Here is a 23627-nt window from a genome sequence, read left to right on the forward strand (position 1 = left end):
TGAGTAATATTCCTGTGTGTGTGTATGTGTGTGTGCCACTTCTCTATCCATTCATCTGCTGATGGATACTTTCTCTGACTTATTACATGTACTGTAGTGCCCTTAAGGTCTTACTCAGTCCATGTTGTCACAAATCACAAGTAGTAGGATTTCCTTCTTTCTCAGGCTAAAAAATGTTTATAAATATATTGTGTGTGTATATATACACACACACATATATATATACACACATACATATATATCTATATATATACACATCTATATTTATTTATAAACATATATATACACATATCTATATAAAGATGTGTATATATAGATATATGTGTGTATATATGTTTATAAATATATTGTATACAATATACAATATATACAATACACAATACAATATATACAATATACAATATATTGTATATACACATGTAGGGTCCATATATCTTTTTGAACTAGTATTTTTGTTTTCTTTGGTAAATACCCCATCGTTGAATTATGGGCTTTTTATGATCATGTGGTATTTCTATTTTTCATTTTTTGAGGATCCTCCATACTGTTTTCCACAATGGCCATACCAATTTACATTCCCAAGAACAGCACACGAGGGTCCCTTTTTCTCTACATCCTTGCCAACACTTGGCAAATAAGAAATAGATAACTATTTCTTATCTTTTTGATTCTAGGTATTCTGACAAATGTAAGGTAATATCTCCTTGTTTTGATTTGCATTACCCTGATGATGAGTGGTGTTGAACATTGTTTCATGTGTTTGTTGGCCAACACTATGTCTTCTTGGGAAAAATATCTCTTCAGGGCTGCTACCCATTATTTAATCAGGTTATTTGTTTTTTTGGTGTCAAGTTGTATAAGTTCTTTATATATTTTGGGTATGAACTGCTTATCAGATATTCATTTGCAAGTGTCTTCTCCCATTCAGTAGATTGCCTTTTCATTTTGTTGACGATTTCTTTTGTTGTGCAAAAGCTTTTTATTTTGATGCAGTTCCAATAATTTAATTTTACTCTTATTTCCCTTGCCCAAGAAAACATATTTATAAGAATGTTGGTACTGGTATCTGTTCATTCTTAAATGAACTTCCCAGATAATTTTTAAAAATATTGGTTCCCAGCACTCCTGGGAATGTGAAATAGAGAATAGGTATTCCTACCTTAGCAATAAGCAAATAGGAAAAATTAACATAAAATAGAATTTGCTCAATATCAGAATAACAAAGTGGTAGCCACTTCATCTCAATTTATATAATCTTGGACATGTAGGAACTATTTTATTTTTATCATGCATTATAGAGAGAAATAGATATATAGGAGATTTAATTCTATATGTTATATTATTTAAAAAGTTATACTTGCATTGATGTAATTTTTGGCTTGTAAAAACTTTAAATAACAGGCAACTCAAACCAGATTCTTCAATCGGCATAGAATATTCTGAAATTACTACATAGTCTGTTTTTTAGTAAAGTGTCAGTTGTAGGTTACAAATCATAACCAGATGGGATCAGCCACAGGAACCAGGGTAAGAAGTTGAATCCCTTGGTTGAACACTTTGGCCTAGAGATTAGTTGCTCCAAGACCATCAGTTGACAGATTTCAGTGATCATCAGAGCCTAGGAATCTAGATTCCTAACAAGGGGGTCCAAGAGCTTTGGACAAGGTCCCTTCCATGTGGACTTGACTACTGAATCAGTAGTGTGACCCAGGGATGCTGGCCTAGCACTATGTGGGTGTGGTTCAGTGCAGAGAGCCCAGATGGACCTTGCATCTCCCTGAGGTGGGAGCACAGAAGCAAGGTTTCTGTGATTTAAGTTATCTGGTATTGCTATCAAAAGAACCCCATCTATGATTCTTTAAGGACTCCTACATGGTAGAAGAATGGATTTTGCTAAAGAGTGTGCAAAATAAGGCAAATGGTGTTGTTGGTCTGCCAATCCTTCAAGGGAGCCAATTTATCCGGTCCAGGGCCTGTGCCCTTAATGAAGTCTCTCAGGCTGGTGTGCTCCACAACCCCCATCGGGGTTTTTAACTCTTACAGTGAGGTGGGACTAGTTCCTTCCTAGGGTGGTTAGGAGTAACAGATGAATCAGAAACACCTAGGACAATTCCTGACCAAGACTCAGTGATGTTAGCAGTTTTTATTTTTATTAAATATGAATTTTTCTTCAGATATTATCCCGACACTCCCCCAGTTAGACTTCCCTGATTTCTCTTTCTGGACTGGATCATCAAAGACCACCTCCTCTCCTGGCCGACCACTCTGTAATTTTGCATTACATCATCATGCAGCCCCTCCAAAATGTCTAGTTGTCTCCCCTACCAGGCAGGCATTATTGTAATGGTGGGCAGTGTATTCTTAGAGCTGGCACAGTGTGCTGCATATACCCAGGCACTGATACACACTTAGCAAATGAGATAATTAACAATTTTAAGGGCTCTCTTTCTTCTTAAGAATTCAGGTTTTTCTTTTTCTAATGTGGAAATAAGCTTGGAAAAGCTAAAGTAAGTTTTTGTGTTCCTCACCACCACCCACACTGTTCTTGACGGCTTTATTTATTTTGTACCCCAAGAAAACTGATCAGTACCATTGCATTAGATAGCTTCATAATATAATCTCAAGGACAGCTCTGAATAGTTTTCAAAGTAATCAATGATATCGCTGTGAAATTGTTGCCCAAATGAAGAGCTCTTCTCCAATGAACAGTGAAGTAACAGACAGTTTTCTTTGTTAATACTTTTGTGCCTAAAGAAGAACCTGTTATCTGAAGCAGTAGTAAAAACTTTTCTCAGCAGGTGAGAGCTGTCTAAATTTGTTTCCTAGCAACAAGTTCCTCAAAGGAACTGAAGGGCACACAATTTCAGGAGAATTTTCAGTACACTTTTTCGTTTGGAGGAGAGGTAAAGGTGGGTGTTACATGTCAGAGCAGTGTTCCTAACTTCTGGCAGTCAGTGACACATAGCACATCTTGTTGAGTCACACTATGGGATCTATCTAAAAACGTCAACTCAATAAAAATGCATCAAGCCCCTATCTTGTACAAAGAACTGTGAAACAAGAATTATGCCAAATCTTTCTGGGCCCAGTAGTTCAATAATTTAACAATGTGTCACTCTAAGACCATCACCCCCAACCATCTCCATGAACAGGAAATAAGGGATTAGGTGGCTCACCGGAACATTTAGGGATTTTCCAGTGTGGATGTTGATCTAACTTGCATTGTACTCAGCAGTTGGAGAAGTGAAGAGTGGAGGGAGACAATGTGAGAGAGAGCTATGGGGCAATGGTATGGTGCAGATTACCAAGAGAGGAGACATTTTACCCAAGCAAAACTCTCTCCATAGCCACCTTTCTAGCTCCAATTCCATGGACTTATTATATCTTCTTACTATGGTTTTCCAAAATGGACTTCTGTTAATAACAATACCAGTAAAACACTAGATAGGCCAGCCTTATGTTACTATTTTACATGTATTACCTTATTTAATTCTTACAACAACCCTTTGAATTAGCCGCATTATTATTTCTATCAATCCCGGAGCATTGAGTCAATTTGCCAAAGTCACACTATTACTAAAAAATGGCAGAGCTTGGAAAAATATTTCTCAAGAAAGTGAGTAATCTGACTTATCCAGATCCATGTGGGTGGCATGGCAAGATCTTTCTGTAGGTCTGAGGACACCATAACTTGACTGTTCAGTCTTAGAGATGACCCAGAATCATGTGAATCTCAGCATGCAAATTGTTCATATCAATCACCAGGACTTACGTGCCATTCCCAATTAAATCTACTACCCTGAAAAGGACTCCTTTGGATATAACCACAATACATCCCCCCCCCCCCCAAAAAAAAAACCCAAAAAAGGATTTGGAAGCAAGCTGAATTGTCTGGTGGGCTGCCACACTGAACAAATTGCCTGCACAATTGGCACACTCCTTCCCAGCATAGGCACAGTCTAATTGTTTCTTCTTTTACTGCCATCTTGAATAAGGAAAAACCTGGCACTGATTTCAAGTCCCCCACCCCAATACTCCCCAGAAAAGCTTTTTACTTCTTGGAAAAGAAAACTTATCCACTTACCCAAATAAGCACGAATTGAGAAGATCATAGTTTTTAGGAGGAGTTTAATTTAATGGAACAATGTGTCAGAACTGGGCCTACGAGAATGAGGTGCAGTGTCAGTATGAACCAGAAGCAAGAGAATGATGAGTCTCAGCCATTGACCTAGGTGACTAGACCCCTCATATTTCTCTGTCCCCAGGATCAGGCACAGAATACCAAGAGAGCATCAAGACCCACAAAACTCTAGGACGTCCTGGGGCCGATTGCTGATCATGCAGTGAGAGGTGGCAGTTGACTTCCATGTTTGATTTGTGGGCTACTTCTCCCCAGACCTCCAAGAAGCATGTCCCAATAACAGTGTTTTCAGTCACCTGGCTGTACCTTCAAAGGCAATCCAATGCCTTTCTCAGTGGGAACAGGTCACTCTACATTTCTTTAACACACTTGTTTTGTTCTCTTTGTTTCAGAGGCTGCCCTTTAAAGACAGGCATTTTACTTGCAGCAAAATGTAAGTACATTTCCTCCTTGAAATGGTATCTATTTCTCAGCTGTGATTTCTAAAACCTCCTCATATTTACGGCTCCCATCTCACATTACTGCCTTTTTAAAGTCTGGCTCAGCAAATGAATCTGCCATTTCACACACTGCTGGGTTGTCTAGCATCGTGCAGCATTTCACCAATCGTTTCGGTGCATCCCGATCAGGGCTGCTACTCCATTGCATCTGAAAATCTAGAAAAAAAGAAGTGAGGAGGAGAAATGAGATAGTCTTCTAGATGGGACGATCATGTGGCACCAAACATTTGAATATTCAGCTTCTCTCACATGACTAATTTATTACTCTTTGCCCAGTTGTTCTTCACAGTCACAGACTGTTTCACATTTAATAGTGTGGTAGTTATCTTAATAATGCCTTCCTGTGTGTACTGCGTTGCAGCCCCTCTGTAAACTCGGGTTCTTTTTAAAATGAATCTCCCATGTATTATGTTTCTTCACTCTTGGTACTTTTAGTGTCCACAGCCAAATTACAGACCCCCCTCTCATTTAAAAGACCAAATAAAATTACACCAGGTCCGAACCGGGAGTTCAAGATAGGAATGTTCCATCTGTCTCTGAAATAATTTGGTAATACCTGAGTTCGAAAAAACGGGATAGATGTGAATTCAATATAAAAGTAGTTCAAAAGAAAAAAAAAAAAAGTAGTTCAAAAGTATTTGAACTACTAGCTATTCAAAAGTCGTTTATATGGTAGTGAGTTGCTTGACACTGCAGGTAAGTAAGCAGGAGATCAACAACCATAAAGTAGAAGGTCAAGCCAGAATTAGACAGTCTTGGGCCCAGAAAAATCTAAAGGTTTCACACTAATTACACATATTATATGGGCTCTGATAAATTCTCTTTTGAATCATTCAGTCCCTAAGAAAACTATGTATTGCAGCTGAACTGCAAGAAAAACTTACTTTTTTGCTGATTTCCCTGGATGATCTCTTTTGTTTGCTCTCTAGAATAAATTGATCCCATTGCTATATACCAAATACTCAAACACCAGCACAAGCAACATTCACCCTTAAAACTGTTCAGATTTCATGTTGAAGTATTTATTATGCATTCACTGGAATTTTTTAAAATGTCAATTTCTGGATTATATTGCTTTGGTCTTTATTGCATTATCAAGACACCTGCATGTTATGAATGTTTTAAGCAGCTCTTACCTATAAAGTCATGTTAGATTTTATGAGCTGTCTCCCTTTTCATGTGCTATCCTGAGGATTTTATTTATACAAATGTTAACTTTTGACTGTATTCTTTCTGCTGAACATACCAATTGTTTGGGAGAACAGTCTGTATTTACCTTCTTGCATATTCATATTCAGGAGCTCTTTCTCACAACTGTATCTGTCCATTTAGGTTTATCACTGATTTTAAAATGATTTAATGTTGTATACTAAAAGATATTCGGTTTCTATTCATGGTGAAAATTGGATGAAAGGCAATTCAAGATAGCGTTTTCAGTCATTAACTGCAAGTATGCAACTATAAACACATACGTGACTATTACTTTCAGATCTCTTTATCAAGATGTTGCTTGAGAGCACCATGTATCTCCCATGTGAGGGGGAAAATGGATAGCGGTTTCATGTTAGGAGGTTAATTTGTGATTGCTTTAGTTTCACAATTTTTTTTCTCTCAAGGACAAAGTTCTTGGTGACCTATTTTATTAAATACTCTGAGAAGTAACCTTGCCCTGGGTTTAACACCATCCAGACAAAAAGAGGTCTCCACACCTCTCCATGTCATCTCTGAGCAACTGGTGGAAAGTTGGTCTGACCCACGGAGTCATGGAAACGCACTAAAATCACTAAGCAATTGTGACTTGGGTTCGTTTTGGCAGCCAGGCTCGCATCAGCCCCTCTGGAGTTGGCATTGCGTCCTAATGATGATTGTATTATACAACCAATACAAATGTAAAACGACCTAATCAGCACACATTCAGACAAGGCTTGATCTGTAGTGAATGGCAGGAGGCTTTCCAAGTCAAGGGCCTGGAAATGTGTATGGGCCACATAAAATCCCAGCTCTGCTGAAGGAGGGCAACCGTAGCCAAGTTGGGAAGATTTGCCCCATGGAGAAAGGGGGTGGGTGATGGAAGGAACTCAGGACAAAAACTCAGAAGGTTTATGTCTGAGTCCCACATCACTCCCTTAGAAGTGGTACGATTTTGAGAATGTTAGTTAGCCCCTTAGTTTCTAAATATCTTTATTATGAGTAGGAGAAAGAAAAAGGAAAGCCCTTTTTTTCTACCTCTGTCAAAGGATTGTTGGGATAAGCACATAAAGTAACATTTCAGAGTCTGTCATCTAAAAATGCTTTGTATCTTTAAGGGATTGTTGTTCTGTCCTTACTGGAGGCCCTCTTTGTCTCAGTGGGAATCCCAGGGATTCTGGGGGGGGGGGGCCACACTTTGGGCCTTAAAATCAATACCACACAATAGAATAAAATAGAACCATATTGGGCCGAAACAGGCCACTGGAAAGGCTTGCACCCACATTTTTTGTTTCTTTTTAACTACAAATATTCTTTGGGACCACTGCCTCTGGTGGAAGAGAATTGTCTTCTGGGTGGTATGGGTGAGAAAGTTGACAAACAAACCTGAATTATCCAGAGGCCTGTAAAATGCGCAATTGCTTTTTAAGAGGCATGGTGATATTGTGTGTTCCTTTCGATTTTTGGCAGTAACGATTTTCTGCAATTTGTGGTTTTGCAATTTCTCTTTACACAGACAACACTCTGGCTCTCATTCAATGCCCCACTGGTTGGGGGGAAGGGGGAGGGGAGAGAGAGAAAGAGATTCCCTGGGGCTCTGACCACTCCAGAAAAAGAAGGGAAATGTTAATGAAATAAGTCAGAAAGAATGCTCGAGACTAGTGGAAGCTGGTTGGTTAGCAGGGAAGAAACAACTTTTACTAAATTGCATGGTGTAGTTGGGATTTTATCTGAGGCTTTTGTCGGCTGGGCACAGGTCTGTTCCCTTTAACTCTTCTTGACTCTCCACTGAGCCTTGTCTGATTGCAATCTCAGCCTCTTCTCTTTGTTTACTGTATTCTACTAGCCTGGAACAGGCCCTTCTATGGGTTCCCTTTGGCTTCCCCTGTCCTTGGTGGGATTCACTTGAAATACTCCGTCCCTAGGTGTCCTAGATGTTATTAATTGCATTAATAACTTGGTCTGTGTAAATTACCTGAAGATCCATGCGCCAGGATTTTTGCCCTCATTCCAATTGCATTTTCTTCTTCTTCCCCAAGGCTGAAACACTCTTCACAGAGAATGGTCTGTGGCCCACACTGCAGACGCAGCATGCATAGGTAGCGTTTATCTAGACCAGAGGGCTATGTTCTATTTCTGTTCATCACCTGTGGAAAGGCTTTGCTGACTTTGCTTTTTTATGACTGCTAGGCTCTGTGCTGAAGGATTTAGAGCTGCATCCAGTAAACCTCCCATTCCTTCTCTGTTCACTTTGTATCAAACCAGCCCCCCCACCGCTGCTTCCCCCCAAGCAGATTCTCTGGGCTTCTGCTCCTAGTTCCCAGGCTTTCTCTGCACAGAGGCAATTGCGCAGGCCATCTATTTCCTCTCTCTTCATGACCCTAATGTCACCACTTCTTTTGCTCCTAGAAGGAATATAAAGATAATTGCTACTCATATGTTAATTGTGGTTTTCGTGTATTTGGGGGAAAAGATGATTTTCCCGTGTATGTATTCTAAAAATTTAGGGAATTGTTTGTGCTGTGCCATTATAAATATAGGGATTTTCATTTTGAAAGATGGTTCAACAGGATGCAGTTCAACAGCTCACCACAAGCCATCCCCCAGGACATCCTTTCTAGGACCCCACTCCCTAGCCCATGGAAGTCCAGCCCATTTTTAATAGCTCGACGCTTCCAACTTTCTTTTACTAACCTGAGATAACCTTCAGGTGGTTTGTGCTAGTTTTGCCTTCTGGAGCAGCTCAGAAGTTGACTCCTTCTTCCACATGACAACCCTCCAAATATTTTGGAATCTGATCCCATATACTTTCTGAGCCTTCCTTGTCCAGGCTAAACATCCCCAGTTGCTTCAGCCATCCTTCATATGACTTGGTTTAGTTACCCTTTCCATTTGCCCTAGTCACATTTTTCAATGTCCCTCTTCAAATGTTACAGCCTGAAATAAAAAAAAAAAAAAAAAAAAATACTGCCAAGATGGCTGCCCATTGCAGAGCTCCAAGAAAATAAAAGTTCTCGTTCTGAACATGTTATTCCTATTATTATAGCCTAAGAGTACATCACAAATTTTAATAGCACTTTAGTCCTGAGGTTAATCCTGAAGCCTCTAGATGTGCTATATAAAAGCTGCCATAAAAACAGATTTTTTCCAGTCCTATATTTATGCACTCGGTTTTGAATACTACACAAACCTGTACATTTATTCTTTTGACACTAGTTTCAGAATACTAGTGGAAACTGTTAGGGGCCTTTTGAATTTAAATTATTTAAACCTAACTGTTTCAGTTTTGGGACATACTAGATTTGCCTCTTGACTTCATTCCAGAGATTGATAAAAACAGTGACTATCTGGGTTTTAAGCTTTTCAGAGATGGAATCATGTTTTATTCATCTTCATCTTCGTCTCTCCTGAAATGTCTGTGACATTCTGTTAAACAACCAGATGCTCAATAAATGCTTTAATGAAATCACTCAACAAAATCTGATGCAGGCAGCTTTCCAACATCCTGACATAGAGCTATCTTTAGATTGATATCAGTGCCCTTTGAAAACTAAGAATAAGATAAATTTTACATTACTTTGCTAATGTTGGGTAATCTTGTAGCATTATATAGTTCACTAACAGTATGATCTTCAGGGCTAGATTGCCTAGATTCTAATCTTACTAGATTTTGCTAGCTATGTGCTTTGGAGCAAGTTACTCTACCTTTCCAGGTCTGTGTCCTGATATGTAAAATGATGATATTAAATTATTTGTATCTGCCTCATAAGGCTATTGTGATGTTTAAGCAAATCAATCCATATAAAGAATGTAGAACAGCTATCAGTAATATAAAACAATAATTAGTGGTAGTAATAGTTGTATTGTTACTTTTATTGTTATTGTCAAGCTATGCTAGTATAATTACACTATCATAAGAGGAACAAAGGCAACTTGACATGATTTAGTGAACCCATATTGACTCCAAATAATAATTTTATGATCAAAATGTTTATGTAACCTAAATATAACTCAACTGCTTCATGGCCCTCTAAGTTTAGGTATATATTTAAAGGAAACACAAAAATCTAAACAAATGAAGACAATGTAAATTTTTATTAAAGTCCCTCAAAGGGGAATTGTATTACATTCCACAGTGAAATATTCTAAAGACCTTTAGCCAAATTTCTCGTAGTAGCTGCTCAAAAGTCTTGCTTTTTTCTCTCCTTTCTGCTCTTTATAACAAAATGCTGGCAGGATACCTTGCTGGCTCAGTTGGAAGATCATGTGACTCTTGACCTCAGGGTCATGAGTTTGAGCCCACATTGAGTGTAGGGATTACTTAAATAAATAAAACTTGAAAAAAAATTTTAATCCTTTGCTCGTGTTGCTTCTTTCCTCTTACATCTTCTCTTTCAAATATGCCCAGTTCCCAGGATTAATAAATTGCTAGTCTATTTTCTGTCTCTAACAATTCCATCTTTTTTTTTTTTAAGATTCTACTTATTTATTCATGAGAGAAACAGAAAGAGGGGCAGAGACACAGGCAGAGGGAGAAGCAAGCTCCATGCAGGGAGCCCAATGCAGGACTCGATCCCGGGACTCTAGGATTACGCCCTGGGCTGAAGGCAGGTGCTAAACCGCTGAGCCACCCAGGGATCCCCGAGTTTGTACTTTTTGATTCCCTTTCCCTTTTCCCCCCACCAGCCCCAGTCCCTGTCTCTGTATCTATGAATGCTTTGTTGGTTTCTGTTTGTTTGGGGTTTTTTTATTCAACAAGTTTCTGAGGTTTTTTTTTTTCCACATGTAAATATGATCATACAGTATTTGTCTCTCTGTCTGGCTTATTTCACTTAGCATAATGCTTTCAGGTCCCATCTATGTTGTTACAAATGACAAGACTTCATATTTTTTCATGGCTGAGTAATATTCCAGATAGATAGATAGATAGATAGATAGATAGATAGATAGATAGATAGATGATAGATAGACATCTTACATGTTCTTTATCCATCAGTGGACACTTAGGTTGTTTTCATATGTTGGCTATTATAAATAATGCTGCAATGAATGTGAGGATACATATATCTTTTCAAGTTAGATCTTTATTTTCTTTGAATAAATACCCTGAAGTAGAATTACTGGGTCATGTGGTGGTTCTATTTTTTAATTTTCTAAAGAACCTCCATACTGTTTTACACAATGGCTACACCCATTTACATTCCCACTAATAGTGCACTGTGGTTTCGATGTGCATTTCCCTGATATTTAGTGATGTTGAGTAGCTTGTCATGTACCTGTTGGCCATCAGACATAGAAAAATGTCTATTCAGATCCTCTGCCCATTTTTCCATTATTTGGGGTTTTTTGTTTATTGTTGCTGTTGAGTTGCAGGAGTTCTTTGTATATTTTGGATATTAACCCCTTTTCAGTCATATGATTTGCAACTATTTTCTCCCATTCAGTAAGTTGCCTTTTTATTTTGTTGGTGGTTTCCTTTGCTGTGCAGAAGCTTACTAGTTTGATGTATTACCTTTGTTTTAATACAAATTATTTTATTATAAGTTTTTATAATTCAGTTTTTAAGAATGGTGATGTTTAACAAATAGCTCACAAATTCCTCAAAGTCTAACTGCCACTTGTAAACTGGTACAAGCCATTTCTAATACACTGGCCCTTTCTCTTTAGACAGAAGTGGGAGGTAGGAAATGACAGAAATGATGAGGTATAGTTGTGAATATTGACAGGTAAAATTTTTCCCAACTGATAAATTATTCTTTTTTAAAAAATCTATTTCAGAGTTTTACCAAAGATCAGAAATTGTTTCCTATGTATTCAGAAGTCACTTTCTAGGGATGCCTGGTTGGTTCAGCAGTTGAGCTTCTGCATTTGGCTCAGGACATGATTCCGGGATCCAGGATTGAGTCCCACATCAGGCTCCCTCCAAGGAACCTGCTTCTCCCTCTGCCTGTGCCTCTGCCTCTCTTTCTCTGTGTCTCTCATGAATAAAGAAATAAAAATCTTAAAAAAAAAAAAAAAAAAAAGAAGTCACTTTCTACCTCCCTCACCATTAAAATATGTTTTCGCCTTTAGTATTGATTATTGACTTCAAGATTCTATTATTCTGGCTTTTCTAAACAATTTTTGTAGACTACAAATCAGAAGCTAAAGTTAAAAGTGAGTAAGGAGGAGATAATTGTCGGAAGATAGATATTTAATGAAATCCACAAACAGAAAACAAAGTTTAATTGGACTTTACACTAACTTGAATTGGAGAGGTCCATAAAAAATGAAGAGCTATCAAGAGCCAAGGCTTCTTTTCATGGTATTGCTTACTTCTGTATACCATGTTCATTTTACTCCTCAGATTGGCATATGGCCCAAAATGGCAGGCACAGATATCAAAGAGAGGACATTTTAGCTCTGCTTCCCACTCGGAAATCCACATCAATTCCAAACATCAAGAAATCTATGTGGTTCAGATCTTTGTTCCTCGGTAGGCCACTGGCCAGCATAAATGGGATTTGTCAGTTGAAAACATCTCTAGTTCCTTTAGCGATGGCTCCAGCAGGGTTGTGAGAAGGAACAGGGTAAGATAAGGAGTATGGGCAAGGATAGCACCCACAGCATAAAGCTATGAACAGACAGACACAGTTGGCATTTTTAGTGAAATATCTATAAATCCCTTCATTAAAAAGAGAAAGTGGTATTTCAAACAAATAGGAAATAAATGTAAGGACCATCCTCATACTATCTCTCACATTTAATTCATTTTAACATTTTCCAATATTTGGTCCTGGTTTTTATGGATATCATTACATTTTCATATACCCCCCTTTCTTGATCCTATTATGGTCTATCATTCTTCAGAAAAAAAAAACACAATCCTGGGTATTTATCCATGTTTTGTTTATTGATGAGTGATATCCACAGTCTTTTAAGTTTTCATAAATGATGTGCCATTCTGCACATTTTTTCCAGTCAACATTATGCTTTTGAGTTTTATCCAAGTGGACACATGGCTCCAATTAGTTGCTCAAACACTAGATAATATTCCATTGTATAATTATAATACTACTTGTTAATTCATTCTCCTATTGATAAACAATTAGGTTGTTGCCAATTTTTGCTATTAAAAAAGTGCTTCAGTGATTATGCTGGTAGCCCTTAGACACCTGAGTAGATTTTTCTCCAGGGTACCTAGAAATGAAATTGTTGGGTTATAAGGTATGTACCTCATAAACATTGCTAGATAATGCCAAGTTGCTCTCCTAATGGTTTGCATTCATATGAACAGTTTCTGTGAGTTTCTGCTTCCCAAATCTTTGCCAACATGTTATTTTCAAACTTCATATTTTTCCAATCTGATAGGTATAAAATGATGTCTAATTTTTCTAATATTCAATTTCTTAATTTCTAGTGAAGCTAAATATATTTCATTCAGTTATCCTCTTTTATGAATTGCCTGTTCACATCCTTCATTATTTTTAAGCTAGTTGCTATTCTATTTTTATGGATTTGTAGAAATTATTTATTCTGATGGTAAATTTTGGGGTGTTATATATAAATGTCTTTCCCAAGCACTGGCCTATCTTTTTACTTATGTGTACTAATTTTTATTATGGAGATATTTATATTTTAATGGCATCTAAATTATTGAACATTTCACTTAGGGTTTATTTCCTCCCTATTGTAACATTGTACACATATTCTTCTGCATTTTGCTTTAAAAGTTATAAAAATTTATGTTTTTGATTCATATGGAATTTATATTATATATGGTTTGAGGTGGGGATCTAAATTCAAATTTTTCTCTATGGAAAACCAGTTTTACTCTCATAAATAGTCCTGATTTTCCCCCATTGAATTGTTATACCATCTCTGTCATAAACTTGGTTTCCATGTATATCTAGATCTGTTTCTGGGAAATCCAACTCTGCCCAGTAGTCCATTGATCTAACCTTGCACCTAAGACACATTATCTTAAATACTCCAGCTTTCTGTTAACTTTTAGTATCTGATAGGGCAAGATTTTATACCTTCATCTTTTTCTTCAATATTATGTAGCCTAGGGCAGCCCCGGTGGTGCAGCGGGTTAGCGCCGCCTTCAGCCTGGGGTGTGATCCTGGAGACCCAGGGTCAAGTCCCACCTTGGGCTCCCTGCATGGAGCCTGCTTCTCCCTCTGCCTGTGTCTCTGCCTCTCTCTCTCTGTGTCTCTCATGAATAAATAAATAAAACTTTTAAAAAATATATCATGTAGCCTATTTTTTGCCTTTTACTTTTTTAAGTGATTTTTTAGTTCACTTTATCAGTTTCCCCAAAAATTTCTATAAGAAGTTTTATTGCCAGGCAGCCCGGGTGGCTCAGCGGTTTAGCGCCACCTTCAGCCCAGGGCGTGATCATGGAGACCCAGAATGGAGTCCCACGTCAGGCTCCCTGCATGGAGCCTGCTTCTCCCTCTGCCTGTGTCTCTGTCTCTGTCTCTCTCTCTCATGAATAAATAAATAAAATCTTAAAAAAAAAAAAAAAAGAAATGTTGCATGCTTTAAAAAAAAAGTTTTATTGCAGTTGCATTGAATTTATGAATTAATCAGGAAAGTTGACATCTTTGTTATTATTACTATATTTTCCCATCCATGAGTATGATATAATGTGCAGAATATTTGATGTTTTTATGAGCCTCAAAAATATTTTGTTTTTCCTATAAAATGTTTACATATCTTTTGGTATACTTATTACTAAAGTTCATTTCTGTGTGACTTATCTTTTTTCTATTTTATTTTAATGCTTTGTTTTTAATCCAGCAACCCTACTAATCTCTCCAAAAGTTGTAATGATACCTCTGTGGATTATCCAAGGATTTTCTACAAAGACAATCATATACTCTTCAAATAAGAGTAATTTGGTATCATTCTTTCCAAATTTTGTGTATTTGATTTTTTGTTTGTTTGTTTTATCTTATTTTTGTGGGCTTCCAATTATGTTGAATACCAAGGATGTTTCCCATCCTTGGCTTGTTTCTGACCTTAATTAGAAAATATTTGAAATTATACTATTAAGAAAAATGTTTGCTATATGTTTTGGCTAGATGATTTCTATTAGGTTAAGAAAGACCTTTTTCCCATCCTGTTTACAAAAAAAGAAAAGCTGAAATTTATCAAGTATTTTCCAGCATCTATTGAAATAGCAATATAGTTTTTTTCCTTTTAATTGATTCATGTGTTATGTTATATTCATAGATTTTCTGATGTTCAACTATCATTGCATTCCAGGCATATTCTACTCAGTAGTGGTCTTTAAAAATATGTGGATATGCAATTTAGAAGTGTTCTATTTGAATATTTTCATTTAAAAATAAATAAATATTTTCATTTATGTTCACTCATGAGAATGCCTATAGTTTTGTTTCCTTCCTTCCTTTCGTTGTTATTTACATTTACCTAGCATTTCGTTTCTTTGTGCTTTGGAAATGTTATATATATCTTACTTTTCTTAAGACTTTCCTCTCTCTCCCTTCCTCCATCCTATATTCCTCACTCCTTCTTGTCTAAAAGTTTTGCTGTTATCTCTACTCAGCCCCCACTCAGGTCCCCCAGTCCAAATAAATCTTTAATAGATGTTTATGCTCCTACCCCATGGTGATACTGGGGATATCCAAGACCCAAGCCCCCAAACTAGTAAAATTTGGCTCAGTTATTGTTTATAAAGCTGAGTCTATGTTATACAACCTCCCTAGGCCTCCAGTCCCAAGCAACAGGAGACATCAACCTTTTTCTTTCTCCTTTGACAAATAGGGAAGACCTACATTACCTCCTGGTTTCAGGCAGTAAGCCTAGCTCTAGATTCCCACTTGACATCAAGCATTTGTAAACCCCAGTAAACTATAGGTACTGAGTTCCTAGTCCTCCCTGATTTTAGTCCTTCCTCCTCCTGATCCCAGATTGAAGCTCAGCCAGAGAGCTTCACTCCTGTACTTGTTTTTTCATTTTTCTATTTTGTTATCTACAGAGTTATTGATTTTGCTTGTGAACCAGGCTATATCTTTTTACTTTTTACTTTGATTTACTTCATTAAACTGAGTCCCATAAACTTATATAGTTTTCTGGGGGGAGGGAGTGGAATGAATTGAGATAATTATGATTTTTTTAAGTGCAAAGGATAATAGCAGTAATAGGAAACAGTAGTGTAAAACTGGTGCATGGTCTCTGCCTGGAAAAGCCTGTCTTTTCCTTTTTGCCTACCTAAATCTGAATCATCTTTCCCTGGTTACTTATTCTAAATTCTGTATTATATTACTTTAATGTAATCCCATAAACATTTATTGGGTGCTGTAATATATTAGGCATTATATTAGCACTAAGAATGCGGTAATAAAGGATATGGGCATGTCCCTGTCTTCATGGAACTTATATCTAGTATGGAAATAAAAATTTACAATATAGTACAATAAGAATACTAATGCTATAGTACTTACAATTAGAGCATCCTGTTTAACAATTGACTACATACTGATTTTTATTCTATTATATGTAGGTTAATCATGTTTTTTTGGTCTGAAAGACCAATGAAGATACCGAATATATAGTCTATATTTCTCTTATTTCTGTCCATGATTTCACACACAGAAGCAGAGATCCGCCAGTGGAGTTACAGCAGATTTCAAGGCACCAAAGACCATAGAGAGGTTGTTTTAAGTTTAGTTATTATTGCTTTTCATCAGTGGGCATTATAGAAGTTACAGAACAATTTGTTGATACAGTATAATCTTAAAGTCTGAGAGTTAGAAAATGGCTTGGAATAAAACTGTTTATTCTAGTTAACTTCCAAAAACAGTCACCACATTATCATGTCTCCATGTTAAGTTAATTTGATGGCTAAAGTAACTTCATTACTTATTTATAAAGCACTTTATCTTTTAAAAGGAAAGAGACAGACCATAGAGAATCTCAATGCTACATCTTAAGACATTGTAAAATCTAGCAACCCAGATCATGAATAGATACCAGTTTAAAGTAACTCCAAGGAACTTCTAGCATATAATCTAGATTTTACTAACATAAGATGACATTCAACAAATAGTTATAGTAGGAGACAGAAAACACCAAGGGCTGGTGAGGAATTAAAACAACTGGCAGTTCTCATACACTGCTGGTAGATGAGGCATTTGGTACAACCACTGTGGAAAATTGGCATTATCTTCTAAAGATGGACATATGCATACCCTATAATTTTTTTAAGATTTATTTATTTATTTATTTATTTATTTATTTATTTATTTATTTATTATAGACATAGAGAGAGAGAGAGGCAGAGACACAGGAGGAGGGAGAAGTAGGCTCCATGCCGGAGACCGACGTGGGACTCGATCCTGGGACTCCAGGATCGCGCCCTGGGCCAAAGGCAGGCGCTAAACTGCTGAGCCACCCAGGGATCCCTGTATACCCTATAATTTAATGATTCCATCCTGACATATAAATCCAACAGAAATGCATTGTGGCATATTAATACAGTGAAATACTGTATAGCAATGAGAATATACAGTCTACTGCTACATCCAACTCCATGAATAAATCTCACAAATAATGTTAAATGAGAGAAGCCAAACAATGGAAAGTGCTAATGTAATTGTTAGTCATTATGAGCTCATAATGGGAGTTTTGCAGATAGACCTAATCTAAATTTCATAGATTTTTGCCTACTTGAAACTTGTCCATTTTATCTTTTCTTCCCCCAAATGCTACCATGTCAGCACCAGATGGGCGCAGTTTCAAGTGACCATCTTACAGAATCTAAGTGACTGGAAAGACTATAAGATAGAGATTCAAAGCTGAGAGGTTTATGAGCTAGGACAGGACATGAATGCCAAATGTTCAATGAATGAGGCCAAGTCTTAGCCAGATACTTTGTGCCAATGGGAATGAGTCAAACAAGAAGTAAAGCTTGAGCAAAGACGCTAAGGGCCTATAAGAAAATCCAAATCAGAAGGGATCCTACAGCAAGTTAATGTCATCATTTGAATACTCAACCAACCAAAGACAGGAAAGAAAGATCATTTCATACTTGTGAGAAGGACCACAACAGTGGCAAAATAGGTGCAACATCTAGATCTGAAGCCAAACATTAGAAGATGTGGTGTTATAGGGAACCAAAAATGGAACTAGCTTACATAAAACTCTACAGATAGCCCAAGAAACTCTCAGGTAGATATACTGACTATTATATTTAAGGGATTAGGATGGTCATGAACCACCTTCTCACCATGAGAACCAACTCATGAGAAATGTTTAAAGGGCTGCATCTATTAGAATTGTACATAAATATATGCACCTTAAACCTGGAATTAGACTTTCAACCTCCAATTACATTAAGGGTATTTGAAGAATGTTTCTTATATTACAATTTAAAACATAATTATCATGTTCTGTAATTCTTGTCTTTGAATACATTTCCAGTTAAATGAAACTTCATTGTACCATGGCAGAGAAGCCAGTTAGTCTCTAAGTTCAGCCATAGATCATTCCGAAATATCAGGGATCATAAGCAGAAGGGGGAGCGAGATGCTGCTTGGAGGGAAGTTCTGAGTGGCATACCTAGAATGTGGCAGTGAGACAAGAAGGGGGAGTTGACTTAAAACAGTGGTGATGGGCTCTTCTCTACTCATAACCTGTAAAATTTAACACGTTAATTTTTAAAACGTTAATCAAGTATGTACTATTTAGCAGACACTGTGCTAGGTATGCTAAGTGAAGATATGATATATGAATAAAGACAGTACCTGTGTGTTAGGATCTTATATTCTATTGGAGACATCAAAGTGAAGATAGAGCAGAATGACTCTAAAGGACTAGCTTCTTCTACAACATTTGCCCCAAATGGAGGAGAGACCACTTTTTATCATTTTTCCTGAACTGATAGGATTCAAGATTCCTTAGTAGACTCCTTCCCTGTGTAACTGGTACCCAAAGTCACTTGCCCAGAATCAACTCTCTCAGTTACTCATAAGTTACTGTATTACAGTAGATCCTGAACCTCAGCCTTCAGAGTCCAGCCGCCTAAGGGCAAGCTCTGAGAGGCTTTCTCAATACCAGGTCATGAGAAAGCTGGAGGAGTGAGTGATATTACCACTTATCTTTAATGTGTTTTGAATTTGTATGCCTGAAGTTAGATACCGACTCCTTTCATGAATGCAGGCAGACTACATGCAGCCAGCAGCATTGGGCTAAGCATGGCTGGATCTAGAGGACCTTAGCAGAATGGTTATACCTGTGATTCTAACATGAGTATTGGGGTGAGGAGAGGGCTAATAAAGAGATCAAATTTCCTAGGATCCCCACCTTGTCCCTCTGAAGCTTTTCCCAACTTATTCCTCGGTACAAGAAACATTTAAGCCACAGCTTTGCTTTGGGGAAGGTTTTTTATTTAGAGAAGGATCAAATAGCTAACTTTTTATTCCATTAAAATTCCAATATACTTCCTTAGTCATAACAATTACAGTTTTTCTAATTACAATTCTTTTTTAAAAAAGGCTTTAATAATATGAATATTTGAATTACCAAACACTTGCTGATTGTTTACTTGTCAGAGCCTCTTAAAATTTGCTGGATAGAGTTCCAAATGTCCCTATTTATATTTTAAATTTTGATATTCAATGGTCCCTTTTTTTGGTAATCTGCAAATTTAACTACATAATATTTATCACAAAGAAAAAGATTAAGAACACTTGAATTGAGTGAGAAATGTTGTCTAGCCTCCAGGAAACTTGGTGGCCCTTTGCCAGGCACAAGTCTTAGTGAAGATTTCACCAAATGGAGAGTGATTCTAGTATTTCAAGATGCTTTTTTAAAAAAACATCTTGGCATCTCAACACAAGATAACAACTTGACCTGGTGCCCAAGAGTGGTGTTTCCTGCTGCACTGGACTTATTGAAGGATGGTCCCATGGTGTAGTTTATGGGTGACCATAAATTTTCACTGGTAACTTTGACAGTTGGCAGCTTTTACATGTCAATTTTAAAATCCAAATCCCACAATGTCCTGTGACTCCACTGTGATTCTTAAATTTTATCAGTTAACATTTTAAAGCTGATATCAAATCCTTAAAGTAACACTAATTTATCTGTATATGAGAGAGAATTTTACTTAGCAATGTTTTAAAGGAGAACACATTCAAGTCCCTTTTAATTATATCATTAAAATGAAGACTAAATAGAAGTGGGGGTGAAGGGACACTATTAAGAGAAAAACAATGCTCTTAGGAAACTGAGGGACCCTACTTTTATTCTGAAATTTCAACACAAAACTGCAGGAGCTGTGCTAGTAATTGATTTCTGTAGTTTTGCTATAGCACTAAGTCATGTTTTATGGATTCTTTGAATAGGTGAGCTGTGTTGCAATTTATTAAGAGAAGACAGGCAGCACAAACCTACTAAAAGGTCAGAGAGAAAAAAAGCAGATGGTTATTTCCTCCCCAGAATCAGGTTAAAATGGTCCTGCCTATCAAGATAGCATCTCTTTGCAGAAGAATATATTATTCAGCCAAAAAGACGCATCTATAATCAGCGTTACTCTTTTTCTATATTCTACACTGCCGACCACCTTCTCTAATCAGATAAGGGAAAAAGCCACTAGTGGTTGCAAGGTGATTTCAAATTTCACTGGTAATATAACTTGAGATATAGACTGACTACCCAGATAGGGGTCTGCTTCCTAATGTGTATATTTGGAGCAAACGTACCACATTCATAGCATCATGGGCAGAGGCTTCAGTGAGGACTGAACCAAGACTTTTTATCTGTTCTGTCTCCAAGAAACCAATCTCAACAAGATTAAGTCCCTCCAGAGACATACCATCTGTCAGCCTCTGACCCATCTCTGTAGCTCGATGGCTGCAGCTCAAGTTACAAAAACACACAGCTATGTTTGTTGGATCCATTTGGTTTCCATCCTTTTCTATTATTTTCTTTATAAGCCTCTTTCATATTTGTTCCCTAATAGAGCTTGTGCTTTGAAGAACTTAGCCTACTAAACAAATAATTAATAATAAATGTTGCCATTTTTATGAATCAAAATGGGAAATTGCCAGTCCGAACTTTGATTTAGTTGACACAATCAGTGTTACTGTATGAGTTGTTACAATTTCATAAGGAAACAAAAACTTCCCATTTTCCATTAGACTTTTTAGAAATATAGGCTGTTTCCTATTGGTATATATCACTAAAAATTATGCTAAAGTCTAATATATGAGTGTTAAGGGATAGCCATGCATTGTATAAGGGAGCTTCCATTCAGAGAACTTAAAGGATATTTAAAATCCCTACCTCTATCTTCCCATTTAGGTACAAGCTTCAAGCATCGGTTACTTATTCTAGAGTTGTGTTTAATTTTCTTCACCTTAAAACACACAGTTAATCTGCTTAAGTCAATAGAACATCAAACCAAAGTTAAAGGTCTGCTGTTTCAGGATGTAGAATGGTTCCCTTCTTAAATCTATGCTTATCACTAAAATCGTATCTATCATTTTCCCATTTTCCATTCATGTTTATAAAATAATAAGAGAAAATACAATAAACCACTCAGACAACTGACAAATGTTGCTTTGCAGACCATGATGGCATTGCAGCAGACACCAGGCAAGCAGTACCACACAAAGAAAATTTGACGTGTCTCTTTGACGAACTGAAGTACAAGTGTGAATTTGCTACAGGGAAGACATTTAAGAATTTTTAAATGTATGATACACAAAAATGCAGGTCATTTGAAAGTTTAATTTGTAAAAGTTAAGCATGGCAGGTATTGGAAGACACAGGTTTCCCACAAATATTCCATATGGTAGACCAGCAACCATAGGTAAGAAAACACTAAACTAAGTATTTCAGAGTTAAACACCACAATTATTACCACTTACTCTGACTGAGCTTTCATTATGTGCCAGGTACCAACAGAGTATTTTATACATGTAAGGCTGTTTTCCCTAATTACCTGATTTAATCCTGTTAATGCAAAATGGGATTGTATCAGCATTTCACTGAAGAAACTGAAGGTCAGATATGAAGTATTCTACTCAAGGTCACATGTAACTAGAAAATGGCAGAACTAGAATTAAAATTAAGTCCACATGATTCTAAAACCCATGATATTTTTATCGCTCTTAATTGTTCTATTCTTTTTTTTTTAATTTTTTTATTTATTTGTGATAGTCACAGAGAGAGAGAGAGAGGCAGAGACACAGGCAGAGGGAGAAGCAGGCTCCATGCACCTGGGAGCCCAACATGGGATTCGATCCCGGGTCTCCAGGATCGCGCCCTGGGCCAAAGGCAGGCGCCAAACCGCTGCGCCACCCAGGGATCCCTTAATTGTTCTATTCTTAAGGTTGCTCACTAAGGCTGAATAAAGTCATTACATTCCTCTTTGCCTTCCAACTTGGGCTCAGTATGTTTTCTCTCAAGCTGCATTCTAGAAAACTCCATAGATTATGGATGACAGGGTCCTGTTTGTTGCCTATAGTAAATGTATAGAAAGCAATATTCTGTTTTAACTGCTGTTAAGTTTGGAGAGTTGGACAGAACAGTGTCCACTGATTGAACTTGTTGGAATGCCTTTGGATGTGACATGTTATGTCAGGAGAAGGTGATGCCATGTATTCCATAGGCAGCAACTAGGAGATCTTTGTAAAGAGAGATTAAGAAGCATACGCTTGCAGATGGCCTGACCTTTATGTCCATTTTCTCATTGGTTCCGCATCATGGCTTTTTAGGTATACTATGCATCATGATCCCCATTGCAGAGACCCAGGGAAGTTTACAAGGGCATTCAGCTAATACACTGGGTATTTGAACCCTAGTCTATGTGCCTTCAGTGGTTCACCCAATGATACAGAGCGTAAGGAGCCCTGGTGTATAATACCTATGAAAGATTCAGGCCCCTACTATCAAATATCACTGTTTGTCACAAGCTCAAAATTTGCTTTGCCATTCAGTTGTCAGGGTACAGCAATAACCACAGTTTCCATTAACTGTACACGCAGTCTGTGCCAGCTACTTAAGTATGCTCCTTCCATAAGTTATGCCTGAAGAAATATTTGTTGAATGTATGTAAGATTTAATAATCAGAACAGTATTATGAGACCTAAGTTACTATTTTCGTGTAGCTGAAAGACAGAGGTTTATTGAGGCCATACAGTAAAAAAATTAAGAAGCTGAAATTCAACCAACTGTCAGGTCCCAAAGCTCATGCTCTTCCCCTAAATGACTCTATCAGGAGCTTATCATGGGTGGTGTTTTGGGGGGATTTGCTTTTTGGGGTGGTTTTTGTTTGTTTCTTCTTTAGGTTCCAAGAATTAGATTTTATTACATTTGGCATGGAAATGTATTTAATACTTGTCAAGGATTCCCCAGAAGCAGACCCTGAGGCAAGGATGCAAATACATGGTTATCAGGAGGCAATTGCAGGAAACATGAGTAACAGAGTGAGGAAGTAAGTCACAGAAGGGAAGGCAAAAAGGTGCCTTCAAGCAGGTTAATGCTGTGGACAATGGGAACTTAAACCCACTGGGGAGATAAGGACCAAGAGAGAAAGGCTGACAGTGCGTAGAGCATGCCCATGTGGGAACAACATGGAATGGGGCTGAAAATTCCCAAGTCATGTTCCAGTCTTGCTAGAATGGCTCAGGGTATCATTAAGCAAGTAACTTACCTATAGCTAAAATCATCCTAACCTTTGAGATTTTCATAAGCAAAAGTTGTTGGAAGACATAAGATTAGATCTGATAAATGGTCAGATATATAATGTTCATGCACGGAAAGCCTCAACTTTATAAAAA

General features: G+C 37.3%; 1 protein-coding gene across 2 annotated transcripts in view; it reads left to right on the top strand.

Annotated features, from left to right (window-relative positions):
- Positions 1–23627, top strand: part of ANKFN1 (ankyrin repeat and fibronectin type III domain containing 1) — a 293015-nt gene that overhangs the window by 52539 nt on the left and 216849 nt on the right. For both annotated transcript variants that reach the window (XM_038547805.1, XM_038547804.1), the window contains exon 2: positions 4534–4574. In XM_038547805.1, the coding sequence (XP_038403733.1) occupies positions 4534–4574 (41 nt within the window). The remainder of the gene's footprint in view (positions 1–4533; positions 4575–23627) is intronic.

The sequence above is a fragment of the Canis lupus genome, chromosome 9, assembly GCF_011100685.1.
Source record: "Canis lupus familiaris isolate Mischka breed German Shepherd chromosome 9, alternate assembly UU_Cfam_GSD_1.0, whole genome shotgun sequence".
NCBI classification, from domain to species: domain Eukaryota; kingdom Metazoa; phylum Chordata; class Mammalia; order Carnivora; family Canidae; genus Canis; species Canis lupus.